At 41.0% G+C, this 14,688-nt stretch overlaps 1 protein-coding gene across 9 annotated transcripts in view; it reads left to right on the top strand.

Moving 5' to 3' along the window:
• Positions 1–14,688, top strand: part of FAM13B (family with sequence similarity 13 member B) — an 81,078-nt gene that overhangs the window by 40,000 nt on the left and 26,390 nt on the right. For 8 of the 9 annotated variants that reach the window (XM_059712882.1, XM_019478425.2, XM_019478426.2 and 5 more), the window contains 2 exons: positions 1,012–1,172; positions 13,481–13,633. In XM_059712882.1, coding sequence (XP_059568865.1) covers positions 1,012–1,172; positions 13,481–13,633 — 314 coding nt within the window. The remainder of the gene's footprint in view (positions 1–1,011; positions 1,173–13,480; positions 13,634–14,688) is intronic. The other variant, XM_019478429.2, reaches the window with a different exon arrangement.

The following is a 14,688-nucleotide window of genomic DNA, read 5'->3' as shown; positions in this document are numbered from 1 at the left end:
TCAGAAACTTACTTTAAACCTTGTTTCTTACTAAAACTTTTTTATTTACCATGTGCATGTGGATGTATTGAGTAGGCGTTTTGAGAGTCGATTACTGAAGCATTTGTTAGTTTTTGGCAAAAATAACTTAAAATCAGTCACAGTAATAGCATCCACTGTCATTAGTTTGATTTGATTGAACAATTTTTGTTGTTGTTTCAACTAACTTTTTGTCAGTTGTACCTCTGCATATTAAGTTGAAAAGCATTAATTTAGTATTTTGGGGAAAGGATTGTCAGGCCCCTTAAAAGCAAGATTGCTGTACCAGTCAAACAGAAGCAGATTTTTTTCCTTAAAGTGCGCAGCCAATTCACAATTTAGAGAATCAACTTACTAGGATAATATGCTTCAGTCTTAAAAATGAAGCAAATCACGCACATGCTTTTGCTTAATTGGCACACTTTAACATTCTCACCTTGTACAGTTTTTCACATGGCAGAACCTGTAACTTCTATGCTGTTGCAGGTGTAGAAAAAATTTGCTCAGGACATGAAAATCATAAAATTTATAGACTTCTGTTTGCCTTCCAACAAAGGATTTCAAAGTGTTTTTTCAGGCATGAATGAATGAGCCTTGCAACACCTTGTGAAATGGATGAATGTTATCCCATTTCTATTTCGCAAGTGTGGAAACTTGCAAATGCAGTGTTGCAGCAGATTTGACAGGTTCAGGAAATAGATGCTAAGTCCTGACTCTAAACGCTTTGATTTACTACTTTATAGGGCTTCCTTTTAATTTGTATTCTGAAAGCATTTTTAGTAGTTTATTTAAATTTCTTTACTACAGTTTCATTTTTGAAGGTGTGACCCCTGTGAGGCCACCTGTTTACAACTAAAGCATATATATATATTTTTTTAATGGAAATATTCTTTGTTTCGCGCTCAAACTTATTTGTTCTGAACTTATAACAACACACATTTTCCAGCTCTGGGATTTTTTTTGTAGTGCTCCAAACATTTAATATTTTTATAGATAAATGATCTTTTGGAGGAAGAGGAGGAAGATGATAAGCTTGAGCAGTCTGAAGAACTTCCAGAAGACAGCATGGAGAAACCTGATGAAGGGCCAGATATGGTACATCTAGGCACAGTGGAGAGTTTCTCAGAATCCAGCAGTGTTACAGCATCAACAAGGTAAGCGTGTCCCAAAGAAGGGACTGAGCTTTACATTTTTATTATCACCACTTCAGTAGTAAATGTGCTGTTGAGTAGTATTTGTGAAACTTCACACTCTTCAGGTTTGTTGTACTTCATTTTATAGACAACTCAATTAAATGAGACTTCCAGCTTGTTAGGTGGTAAAACCTGATGAAATTATTGTTCACAAATTTTCTCAGGAATGATTTTGTGGAATGCAAATTTAACCTTATGATCCTTCCTTTTTTTCCTCTGGATTCATTTTAATGAAAATGTAAACTTGTTTTTGAGAGTGAAGGCTTGGGAAACAATTGAGAATCTTTAGAGACTGGTAGTGCCAAAGTCATTTTGCCTCTTCCTTTTATATGCAAAATTCATGAAAAACAGTGTGTTATACATTAAATTATTTGAATGCCAAAGTTATTTGCCTACTGAGCAAGAAATCCAAGGGTAATTGTTTTGATCGTGTATGATTGTGGGCAGAAATCATCAAGAAGATTTAATTTTGAAGTTTCTAAGGGTTTGTGTAAACAGCTGAAATAGATATAAAAATGATGGAAAAAACCTTCAGGTTTTTCTTAATTGGCACATGATGTCTTTGAAAATGTTCCCTTCTAGAAACAATTTTTTCCCCTTTTTCTGCCAGAGGGGACATGCCTATGCAGATATTTGGAAGTAATAGTTATGTTAGTTTAATGTGGGCTTTTCACCATTTTGCTGAGCTGTTAGTAACTCAGCAGGCAAGGCTCAAGGCATACTACACATTACCAATTAAATATCTGACATGGTACGAATACAGCCAGGGAGCTGTGAGCAGGGAGATGGGGACTTTGGGCCAGGGAGGAGAACCTGCTGGTGAGGTGGTTGAGCGTGTCCGAATGCTGAGATTTGAATGATGAGCTGCAGGAAAAAGGAAGGGTCAGCTGTGGTAGTGGGCTGGGATGAAGAAGGAAGACTAGTTAAAGACTGTATTATATTGCAGGTGTTAAAGGTTGCACAGCAACCTAAATGTTCTGGCTCTGGCTTTTCCTAATTTAATTTTTGACTGCTTATTTGCAACCTTTAATGGTCTGTTTGATGTAGATGTTCAGATTCAATTAGGAGTATGCATATTTCTCCTATGTTGTAAATGCAGATATTGCATAATGTAAGCTTTTACGTACTAAAACTTGGAGGAAGAAAAGTATGACACAGTTTTGTTCAGGGGAGATCTTTTTGAACTCCACATCTATTCAATTTGTTGTCTTGAAGAGGTGATTTTTGCAGATTAAAGAACAGCGCTTAGAGTTAGGGGATCTGAGCTGTACTCAGTCTTCAGAGAATTTCTTTATCTCCTTTCTTTTTTCTTTCATATGGCATCAGATATCAACTTCCAAATCTATAAGCCACTGTCTGGTATTCTTGCTCAATGGGCGGATGCCATGAGCCCTGTTTGGGTGTTTGTAAAGATTGCAGTTTGCAGTTAAGTGCTCTGCTGCTTGTTGGACACCGCATTCACACAGGAAGCTGTCCAAGATGTTCATCTGACAAGGTGTTGTTTTAAAGTGTCCATATTCAGATCTCCCTTTCAGCTTCACCCATGCTTCTCTGTCACAGTTGTGCCCAATAGGTGTCTCGTTTGGTATTGGTATAAAACACTGTAGGAGCAGGTCTTACCTTTCCCAGCAGTCATCTCACTCTGCTGCCCATACATTTGGTTCAGCATCCCCAATCTCTTCCAGGAGCTTGCAGGCTTCAGGCATTTATACACATACATTTTTGCCCTGCAACATGCCAGAGGTCCACTACTTCGGAGCAGACGTGATTAATCGAGTCTGCTTTGCATGCGAGCTGATGTGAACTGCTCTGCAACGCATGCAGTTGTATAAGTGGTGAAATGTGCGTCAGCGCACAGAAAATGGCGGTGGTGCACTTTTGAACTAAAATGCTTTCTATGCGTATTAGTTCAAAAGCATGCCACTGCCATTTTCTCAGGGCTGATGTGTGTTTCACTACTTACACAACTGCAAGCAATGCAGTGCCAGCTGCTTTTCAAAGCATCTGGCGCTGTGGCGCTTGCATGTGTAAAAGTACCTGATTTATGACTTTTAAATCTCTTAAGCCTTCATCTTTTGGGGTCTTCAGTTAAGTTCTCTCTTGCCTCTACTGCCAGTAATGATGTTAGGGTCTATCTTATATCAGTAAGTCTAATGCCTGAGAGTACAGGGAGTACATCTCTGTGTGAGCTGTGCAGCCTGTTATGAGTCTCAGTGCACTGCTAAGTAGTGTTGAGCTTTTTAATGCAACAACTTCTGGACCCTACAAGAGCATAATATTCTGCTGGGGTGTATACTATTGCAAGTGCAGTGGTTCTGAGCCCTTTGAAGTTGGCACCCCATGTGGTACTGGCTAAACATATTAAGGCAGCTACCTGTCCAGAGACTTTACTGCTGGCCTTCTGAATGTGGTGTTTATAGGTGAGGGAACAGTCTAATGCAACTCCTAGGTAGGTTGGGTTATTCTCACAGGGAAAGATGTGGTTGCTGAATATCAGAGTAGGCATGCTTTTGACTGGACTATTATCCAGGGGGAAGAGCGATGATACTGATTTGTTGATACTCAGCTTTAAGCTCCACTTGTGGAGATAGTCAGTGATGAGTTTCCGTGTCAGCGCTCAGTATCTTTTTTCAAGTGTCATGTCAGTTCCTTGGGTTACTATGGCAACATCATCAGTGTACATGTATTTAAGGGTGCACCGATAGAGATTTTCTTGGCTGATACTGATAGCCGATTATTCACCAGGCATATTGGTCGATACTGATCCGATAACCAGTTTACAGGAGCACAGCTGGGCAGTGTGGAGAGCAGTGCCCTACAGGTAAGTCTGTGGAGGGGAAGGGGCGTGAGGAAGGGAAGAAGTGTGGAGCTGGGGGTGTTGCCTAGCCAGGGTGGTGAATGGGACCCTAGGGCTGGGGTGGGGTGGGGAGCAGGATTGAGCTGCAGGTGGCTCATGCAGGGGCTCAGCGTCACTGTGCTTAAAAATGGCAGCGGGGGCACTTGAATCAAATCAGCTTTAGTTCAAGTGCTGCCACCTCAATTTTTAAGCGTGGGGGACGCTTCTAGGAGTGGAGCCAAGTGGGGTGAGGGTGGAGGTGGGTTGGCCACTGTGGGCTTGGAGTTCTCCACCCTGCTGCCTTTGCCCCACGAGCCTCATTGTGTCCCCTGCCTGCTTGGTGGCAGGAGGCAGAACTCACTGCCCCTACTGCCGCTGGATGGGCAAAGGACATGCGGCCAGCACGTGGTTCCTAGGGCAAAGGCAGCAGGGCAGAGAGCACCAAGCCCACAGTGGGCAGGCCTGCCTCCACCCTGCACACAAATCTAGGGGGGCACATCCCTGGGATGTGCGCAGCATTAGGGAGCTCCCCCCACCCACATCCCCTAGACAAGCCACCTGCGGCTCTGTCCCACTCCCTGCCCAGTCCCCAGGGTCCCATTCACCACCCTGGCTTCGCGCACACACAAAAGATGGTTTTAGAAATGTATCTCCTTTGGCAAGTCAGATATTCTTCTTGTAGTATAGTTCATTCAAGAGCGAATTCGCTTTCCTGCTGAATGCACTCCCTACTTGACTGTGGTATGGCAAGTTTTTTATCTGTTGGCAAAGTATATAAAGATTCAATTTAAATTAATTAGAATTCTAAATAAAATTTGCTCAGTGATGAATGGTGTAATGTTATAGAAGTTGCATATGTAGGGATTGCAAACACTTAGAGACTTAGTTTGTAATCCACCATTTAAAATTGAACAGCTAGAGGACTATTCATAAAGCTGGGTCTGATGGTAATCGAACAGGTGGAACCTCCAATGAAGTCACAAGTTTGGTGGTTGCTCTTGCCCATTCACGTACAGAGAAGGACAGCTAGGATGGATGATTGGTAATCTGGAGAGGCTTCCATATGAGGAGGAACTAAGTGTAAAACTCTTCAGCTTGAGGAAAAGATGATTGGGAATGGATACAATGAGATGTATAAAATAATGAGTATCGTAAAGAATGCAAATAGGATTTTTCTTTCTGCGCTTGCTCAGTATTGGAAATAGGGAACACATGACAAAGTTGTTAGTAAGCAGGTATAAAACAAGGAAGTACATTAACTACACACTGCATGAAAACTTAAACCCATTGTCACATGTTGTTGCAGAGCATAGGAAATTAACCAGATCAAAGGAAGATTGGTCAGTTTCATGCAGAAGAGGCTCATTGTGGGTATGAAACATGGTATTTAAGGCTGATTATTAGGATTTTGTAGGCCTCTGAATGCTGGAAGCAGCAAGGAAAGAGGGGCAGCAGACAGATCAGTGGATAAGCCCTGTATAAATTCTCTTCCCCTTAGCATCTGTTTTCTGTCACTGAGAGATGCAGGATACTGGGCTAGATGGATCCATGGTCCACCCCAGTCTGGTACTTCTTATGGTTTTCACAAAGGGGTTCCTTTGGGCAGACTATTGTGGTCACACACTGCTCTTTGGCACATTAGAACTAAAATTTAGGTGCAGCACAGGAAAATATCCCCCAAAGTTGGAGAGAATGTTAAAGATTGGCTTATTTCCCCATTGTACATTTTTAAAGTGATATAGATATGAAAAACTTACATCTAGAGTTCAACAAGAAAAGAGTTTTGGCGTCAAAATCTTCCTTTATTTAAGACTGACACTGACGCTTTAAAGAGAAGATGCAGCAGCCTAAAATCATACTTTTGTCTGGAAAACAGACAGGTGCCTACAGGTAACATGTAAGGTATTTTCTATTTCAGTTTTACTTTATGGGCTTTACAGCATTTCTGCGTATAAGGCAGTCCTTGACTTACAACATTTCGAGCTATAACTTTCACACTTACAATGTTTATAAATTGACACCGTTTCAACTTTCTGATGTCCGTTTCGACTTTACAATGCTTGATCCAACGCAATGCCACACCAGCAAACAAGTTCTCTGTATCGCCCATCTCCCAAACTTCCTCAGACATTTTCTTTAAGAAAGCAGCCATAACTCCTGAGAAGACTCCAGCCAAGAACCCTTCAAAAAGTCCAACCAAGAGCCCCTCAAAAAGTCCAGCAAAGTCACCTCAAAGAAGTCCTTCCAAATCCGTATGATTGCTATTTACATACATTATAAATCTAGGTACACTATAAATACACTAATGTATAATTGATTGAGTACAAAATTCTGGGTTATTTTTGGTGAAAATAGGGTATTGGGCCTTGGTTCAGGAACCAATTTATAAAACTGTTTCCTATGGGAAAAATCGATTCTGAGTTAAGCTTCGAATTAAGATGTGGTTTTCAGGAACCAATTGTGTCGTACATCCGAAGGTTGCCTGTAGTTGCTTTTACAGTTTCCTCTCTCTAGTCAGTTCCTTGTTAGGTATTTTACATAGCAACAGAAGAGAGAAGAAAACACTTTAAGAGAAGAAAACTGATGGTAAAAACCAGAACTGCAGAGGGGGATTTTAAGAGAAGGTTGAGTGCCTGAAACTGTCTTGTCTCCTCAAAACTGACTAGGTTCAGGTTAAGTGTCACTTCTTTGATACCTACCTAATGTCCTAACTTTAAGTGTTCACTTTAATAAAACTGGTAAAACAACCAAGTGGAAATTATGCTACTTTTGTAACTGAAATGGGATTTGTTATGCTTGCTATAATTTGTGACAATAATATAGCTGCTTGTGTTTAAAAAAGGGAGAACCTCATTTTTAGTTTCTACCTCAAGGAGTAAGATGTTCTAACTAGGGTTTAAAATTATTGTATTAAGCATAAATAGAAAATGTGATGAGAGATTGCTTTTCAGGCTGTTAAGTTTAACTGTCAAATATAATCTGTTACTAAGTTTAGGATTAATTAAAAATGAATCAATAGTACTAATTCTTGTTTTTTCATTGAGTAAGAGTTAAAATTTTATTTTTAAAGAATTTTTCAACTTTTAACCTTTTAGTAGTGATTTTAAATTCTCACAGATGTCTTTTGAATCCATTTTTCATCGTGTACATTTATAAATGCACAGTTTTAATGGAAACTGAGGAAGTTGCATTTTACATATGGTCTAATTGGACCTAATGGATGGAGTGTTAGTGCAAAGGCAATCTGAGTACGTATCTTCAAAGCTCTAGCTCTAATAATTCAGTTTCTGAACTTAGTCCTTTTTTTTTTTTTTTTTACTGACAGTGTATTTTCAAGCGATTTACTAAAGGACAAACAAGATGTTAAAAGGTGTTACATGTTATTATACTGACTTGTTAACATTTCTGAAATGTTATATATGGATTTAAGATACCTGGAGAGGTATTTTTGCTAGCTCCTTTAAATATTGCACTGAAGAATTGCATCAAGATGAGACTTCTTTGTCAGGTGCCGCGTTTATTTTTATACAATGTGGAAATAAATATTTTGCGGCTTTAATATATATATAATTTGCAGATTTCATATATATAATAATAATAATTATTATTTTGTGGCTATAAATCCTTTTCTTCCATTCCATCAGGGGGAAAATAGTATACGGTTATGTTCATAGACCATATGCACCAGAATGGGGTGAATTTAAGTTGCGCAGATGATGTTGACTGTCCAGCTTCAGTATTTGTTGCATGTAATACCCTCATTTTAAAAAAGCCTATCAAGAAACTCTTTGAAAGAAGAACCTTTCAAACCAATGACCTGCGTCAGGTTATGGTTTGCTTATTGTACAACAGAGTGACAGGCCACCTTTAGATTTTAATAATTTGAGAAGTGTAATATGTGTCTACTTAACATCATGGATTTTTTTAAAGAGGAAGAATAGGAGGAATCCCGTTTTGGATACACAGTATTTGATAACATGGGCAATAGGTAGTAATGTAGCCTGACTGGGTGACTGCTTAGAATATGGCACCTAGATTAAACATTTCAGTAATATTTGATTAATAACCCCTGCTCCCCAAGCAGAGGAGCACTTCTGTTGTTCACTCGTTGGTACTACATATTTAGAAGCAGCAGTGTGTGCTTTATCAGAAACCTTTTCACTTATAAAGTGAAAAATCCCTGAACTTTATCTTCTCTGCTGGATTTCATGCATCACTGTTTACAAACTCACTTTTCCAAACTGATTTTTAAAAAGAAGCTATTGAGATAATTGCTTAAAACCCCCCCTATTGCGGTAGTATGCTGAATTTTCAGCAGCTGTCTTCATTTTTCACCAGTTATACTAGCAATGTTACTTTTTTGCAGTTCATTCATCTTAATTGTTGCAGGCTCGTTCCATTTTTATGACTCTGAAATGTGTGCATTCTGTGGGGGTTTCAAAGTGAGATGCATAAAAAGGTGAAAAGTGAAGGAGAGCAAGTTCTGCAACCGTCTGCTCTATATTCAGAGAAAGCAGCTCCTCTGTACTTAAAACTATAGTGTTGTTTTAATTACATTAGCTGCAATTTAAAAAGGCCCTTTAATGTTGAGGAGTACACCATGCTGAATAAATACATTTTTTGTCTTTCTTTGCTGCCAAGATGCTTACTGAACAAAAATGTCTGAATTAGCAGAAAGTAGATGGTGAATATCTGCATAGGACCTCGTGTTACTTTCCTACTGTCCAAATGTATGTCCATGTTTTACTCCCAGAATTAAAAAGCGTGAAGTACACAGTAGGAAGGCTTGCAAATGTTGATTGGGCAGCTTTATTGTCAGTTGTGACCTCATGTTGCAGTCTCTTTCTATTTAGACTGCAGGGTCTAGTGCAGCACTACAGAAGTACTGTCTGACAAACAGCTATCGAAACCAAACAGGCAGTATGCATAAACAGCAGCCAACGTCCGACTTCATTGTTTTTCAAATGAAGCATTTTTACATCAAGTGCTCATTTGGAATAGCAAAAATATTCAGAATGGCCTGCAAAGTTCTGCTGCACAGGTAAATAAATTAAAAATACTAGTTTCGGCATGATTTTAAGTAAGACTTCTTTATGTAAGAGTACCATTTCCTCTTTACGTGACCTGAGGCAATAATGTTACCGCTGGTCAGAAGATAACAGGCTATAAAAGCTTAAATGCAGTCATTAAAGGCATGAAGGGAAATCTGATATGCTCTGCCTGGCTAGTTGCTGGTATTTTTGGGTATCAGTTGCCTTTTTTACAGGGCTATTCACAGGAAGGAGAAAAGGGACAGAAGGAATTATTAGGACTGAGGGAGGTGCCAAAATATGGTGGCCGTTTCGAATAGGAAGATATTTATCTTTTCTTGGTAATGCTGTGTCATTCTGTATTAAGACTGTTGCAATGTACATTGTGGCTTGTATAAAATACATTATTGGACTGTGGTACCGGGTTCTTAATTTTAAATATATTTTCCTCTGACTGCCACACTTTCAAACGTGCTTAATTGCTAAAGTGATTAGAGTTGAAGATGCAACATAATTTCATAAGCGTTAAGAGGATTCCCCAGGCTTTGGAGCAGTGCTGATTTAATGCACGTCTTTTGTTGAGTATCTCTATTGCATCCCAGGTGTGTATTAAGAGCACTAGACTGAATGAATGGTATAAAGCTTTAGATCGGACAGCATAAAAGTTGTCTGTTGGACCTGGAGGATTTGGTAGTCAGAGTCACGTTTGAAACAAATTGGACTCCTCAAAAGCATCACTTTGAATCCCAACAATGTTGATATACCCTCTTATTGTTTGAAGGTGGTTGGATAAAGTCCTGTATGGAGCCTTTCCTCTGTGAGAATATTAAAGATCCCATGTCATCAGAGTTTCATAATACAGCACTTGTGCTGGCGTCCTTGACTAATAGCTCCCTTCTGCCCTCCTCCCCCAAGTGTTTTGCTCATACCGTCAACCTTGCTGCTTATCTCTTTTGTTCATGTGAAGTATTTACATGACTTGGCATTAGTTACCTGAAACATGTCCTGATGTCTGTTGAAAGTTCTACTTTTGCTTTACTCCTATAACCTGACTCCTACGGAAATTTTTGTGAGATATTTTAGATGGCACCTCTTGTTTGGTTTCCATGTAATCCCATCATTGACATTGTTGCTTATGTCATTGTTCTGTGGTATCGGGTCTTCTGCGCCAGCCCAAACTCGTGTCAGTTTTGCTTCGTAGTTTATTTGTTGTCAAGATAAAATTTATCAACAGGAAAATGGCAGGGTTTGGTTTTTTTAAATGAACGCGAAATGTATCTCTGTTTCAAATAAACTTGAAATCTAAACAGTGTGAAGTAAGAGACGAGCGTACTTGAAGGCTTGGGAATAGTGCTTGATCCTGAATATCTGAAGTCGGTAGATGTGCTTTCATTCTTCTTGAGCTTAACAGGAATGTCTGTATGAGAGAGTACCTTACGACCATTAGTGCTGGCTAAGTGTTGGGAATAGCTTGCACTAAAATATCATGAGCTAATGTGATATAGTCATCTCCCCTAAATAATCTAAGAAAATCCTTCTTTCTTAGCACTACCTTTTTAAATTTTGTCCTTCCATCCTTGTTTATTGAAGTATGCTATCCTCGTAGCCCTTTTACATGTGTGTACTTGGAGGAGTGGGACTGGAGATTGTGAGGAGCCGGTTACCAACTTGTCTGATGGTATTGTGGAGTAGATAATAAAAACTCTCAGCATGGGGCAGCGGCGGTAAGTCTGGACCGGACGCCCCCTGATGTCTTTGAGCTGTGTTGAGATAAATAGGTAGATGTTCTTGGCTAACAGTTCAACATATGTTAAGACACGTTGTAGCTAAATCCTTTTTAGTGTTATGGCAATGAGCAGTAGTAATATTTCCTATAATTCCTCAAACTCTTTACTGTACATTCAGGTTGTTATTTAAAAGTGGATTTCTAAATCTGTTCTTATTGCTGGCTCCCTTGTTACGTGGTCAGGAATAGCTGCTGGATTTGTTTTTGTTATGTAGTATGCCCAAAGATGGGTTAAGTGCCATTTCTTTTAATGGAAATGATGTTTTAATATCTTTTTCTTCTACACAAGGAAAAGTACTGATAAGACTCTTGACTGCCAGTGGCATTTATTATAGAGCATAGTTCTGCATTTAATTTGCTATAAGGAAGGATATTTATACATGCTCAAAGCCTTTTTTCTTTTTTAAGCAAGCATATCTACGCCAGCGAACAAAATCAGAGTTTCCTAATTAGTAAATCTGTAAAAGAGAACATTTTGTGATCTTTGATTGACTGGAGTGCATCTTGTTAAAATGTAACTCTGAATTACCAACAGCGTCTTTAGTACCTCACATCTCTGATATCCAAAGGTCTCACAGTGCTTTTGAAATGGCAAATTAGCCTTAAACTCTTGGAGGTTGGGTGTCTTGATCTTAAATGACTGTCTAGGATGTGCTAAAACATCAATTCAACAGTGCAAAATAAAATTATGCAGCAGTTTGACAGGCAGTGAAGAAGGTCTTGGTGAATTGGGGAGGACAGCGGGCAGAATAACTTGGAATTAGCTCTACGGCTATAGGTGAACAACAGCTTCCTTGCACAAAGGCGTTATGACCTGTTTCGAAACCAAATGATTGGTATGTGAAAGACTGCGTTTCAGTTGTCGATAGCTCTGTAACGTTATGGAACATCTGCTTTTAAGAGACTCAGCAGTTGAATTTCTGCCACACCAGCTATCTAGTGAGCAGAGAGGTGGTTAGCCAGGTTAGTCTGAAGTCAGGCAAAAGATAAACCAGGTTTGCACCTTTAACTACCTCTCTGAACCACTTAATTTCTGAGGTGGCACCCTGCCGTACTTCTGTCTGTAATGCATTGATGTTCCTAAAGACCACGCTGTTAGGAGTTTTGGCCTTGCTTACCTTGTGATTGAGACAGCACCCCAGACCAGTATTGTAGGCAGTGGCCACATCCAGGCATGTGTGGACGTTTGGTTACCTGGGGACAACTAGTGGTGGCTTACCTTGTGCTGTCATTAATTGTCCCTGGGGAATGCCCGTGCCATGTGCACTCTGGCACATGTGGCAGATTCCCCAAGTGGGGTAGGGGAGGCTGGCCCCAGCAGCCTTACCTCGGGTCCTCCTGGGGCTGCAGTGGCATCGATGCATGTGCGTGGAGCCTGGCCAGCCGGCCAAGCTCTGGCAAGCCCCCACATGCGCTGCTCTGCAGATGTCTGCAGTGTCACATACCGCACAGCCGTGCTCATCTGGATGCCACCAGCGTGTTCAAATTTGTTCCATGCCCATGATTACTTATTTGAGCTGATGTAAGTGCATGCAGTTCCATTGTCTTCCAAACTGCTTCTTTGGTATTGAAAGTCTTTCTCAGAAGGTAACCCAGTTTTTCTCTGTTACAGTGCGCATATCTCTCCCCTAAGCATCTTGCCTGCCTCTGCAGAGTAAGTAGAAGTATTACGTAAAAGCTTGTATCCAAGTATACTGCTTTTCAGTCTGCCGCAGTTGGCATCCCTGCTTTTGGTAGAGATGGACTGCACGTGACCACAGTGGTTATGTATAGATTCTTAGTACCGAATATTCGGTTCTGCTGCATTTTGTATTTGTGTTTACTGGATGTGGGAGTGCAGGTTTTCCTGGTGTGACAGTATCGGTGTGCCTATGTCTTGTTTCTGTATTCCTTTGCTTTCTTTGGATGGGTACTTTAGCAATTTGGGCATAATTCCAAAGTTGTCATTAGGGCCTTGCATTTTCCCCAGTAGACTTGTGGCAGTGTGTTTTGTTTTTTGTTTTGTTTTGTTTTTAAACAATTTTGAGTTTAATCCTATTAAGTCAAGTTCAACAGGGCTTGCAAATATAATTGCAGAGGTAAAGACAACACAAATAATTCCAGACCAGGCAAGTGTGAAACAGATGAGAAGAAAACTGTGACTCCCACCTGGGAGCTCTTCTTTACAAGTTTGTGGGGCTTTTTTTCTGCTGGTTGTCTAACAGTTGCTCACAGAGTTGGTTTGTATTATTAACCCATGCAGTATTTTCAGTATATCCCCCCCCTCCCCCCCCCCCCAAGTTGTCTTACTACAAGCCGTTTTGGTAGGGGGCTCTCACTGATAAGTGTATGATGTACTGATTTGTTTGAGACCTTTACATCTTACTGCAACCTAATGATAAAATTGTGTACATTTCTCATCAGTTTGCAGATAGCTAAAGTTCTGTTTGCTCCAGTTATTCCTTATTTGAAAGACGAGCTATTTTGGGGGTTTTGTTGGGCATTGTCTTCGTCTATTGGGGAACCAAGATTTCTGTTTCATTAGGGGTCTTATTTTTCTGCTTTTTGATGCACAGATTTATTGATGCAGAGAAAATGAGGCACTTTCTTAATGAGAATTCTCTGTTTTTTTTGTTAGTATTTTGGAAAGAACAATTAGAGCAGCTGTGGAACAGCACCTTTTTGATCTGCAGAGCAGCATAGATCATGATCTCAAAAACTTACAGCAACACCAACTGGTCTGTAACAATGAAGCAAAAAGTGTTAACAGAGAAGAAGGATCTAACAACCAGTAAGACGCTTTTCTTATATCCACAGTATGCTACTCAGGAGTGATTGCTTTTAAATTTTGTACTTCCTTAAACCATGGGTTTTCAATCTTTTTTTAACAAGTGTACCCCTTTTATCTCAGTTTCAGCTCATGTACCCCTTTTATATTTTTTCTTGTTTTTAATGTTACCAATTATGTGATATAAGGCAGGCTACACTAATTAACATTAAATGCATTATTAATATATGCATTAAATATATTTATCATAGTTACGCCACAACAGTTTGGGCCTGGCTGTGTGACGCTATGTGCCTCCTGCTGCTGGGCAGGTGGCTTAGCCAGCGCATAGGAGGCACATGGTGTTGCGCTGGCAGCAGCGGTGGGATGCGGAGTGCAGCCCACAGTGACAGCTGCCTCCACCTCGCGCACAGATTGGGGCAGCACGTGCCCACTGTGCCTGTCCCAGGGGTGCGCACAGCAGCGGGAGCCCCCCATGCCTCTGGACAAGTCGCTGGGGCTCCAAGCGTCCCGCAATTCGACCCGGCCCTGGGGCCCCATCCACCCCAGCCCCCTGCCTGTCATTGCCTCACTCCCTCCCTCATCTCAGGACCTTGATCTGCACCCTCTGCCCCTTTCCCACTACAGACCTACCTGCTGGGGGGGGTACACTCATGCATTAAGCCCCTCCCCCCCATCATATTTTCTTCCTCTGCCTATGGGGAGGGAGTGGGGCTAGGGCAGGGACAGGTGCTGCACAGCAGGGTTAGAGTGTGGGACAGAGCTGCGGCTTGTCCAGGGCAGGGCAGATGGCTCCCGCTGCTGCACGCACCCCAGGAGAACATGAGGGGCATGTGCCTCCGATCTGTGTGCGGGGTGAGGGTGGGCTGCTGCTGGGGGCTGGGCTGGGTTGTGCTCGGGACAGGCGGCAGTGGTGCTGGGAGGGGAGGGGCTGCACACCTACTAGTTCCATTTGAGAAAACGTCGTTCTTGATGGGGATCTTTCTGAGTCATAAGTGTGGTGATTGGAGAAGCATCATTTAGAACCTTGACCAGGCTCTTAATTGAAGATCTTTCAC

This window comes from Alligator mississippiensis, chromosome 9 (genome assembly GCF_030867095.1).
Source record: "Alligator mississippiensis isolate rAllMis1 chromosome 9, rAllMis1, whole genome shotgun sequence".
NCBI classification, from domain to species: domain Eukaryota; kingdom Metazoa; phylum Chordata; order Crocodylia; family Alligatoridae; genus Alligator; species Alligator mississippiensis.
Note: the sequence above shows the minus strand (reverse complement) of the source record. Positions and strands in the feature narration are given on the sequence as shown.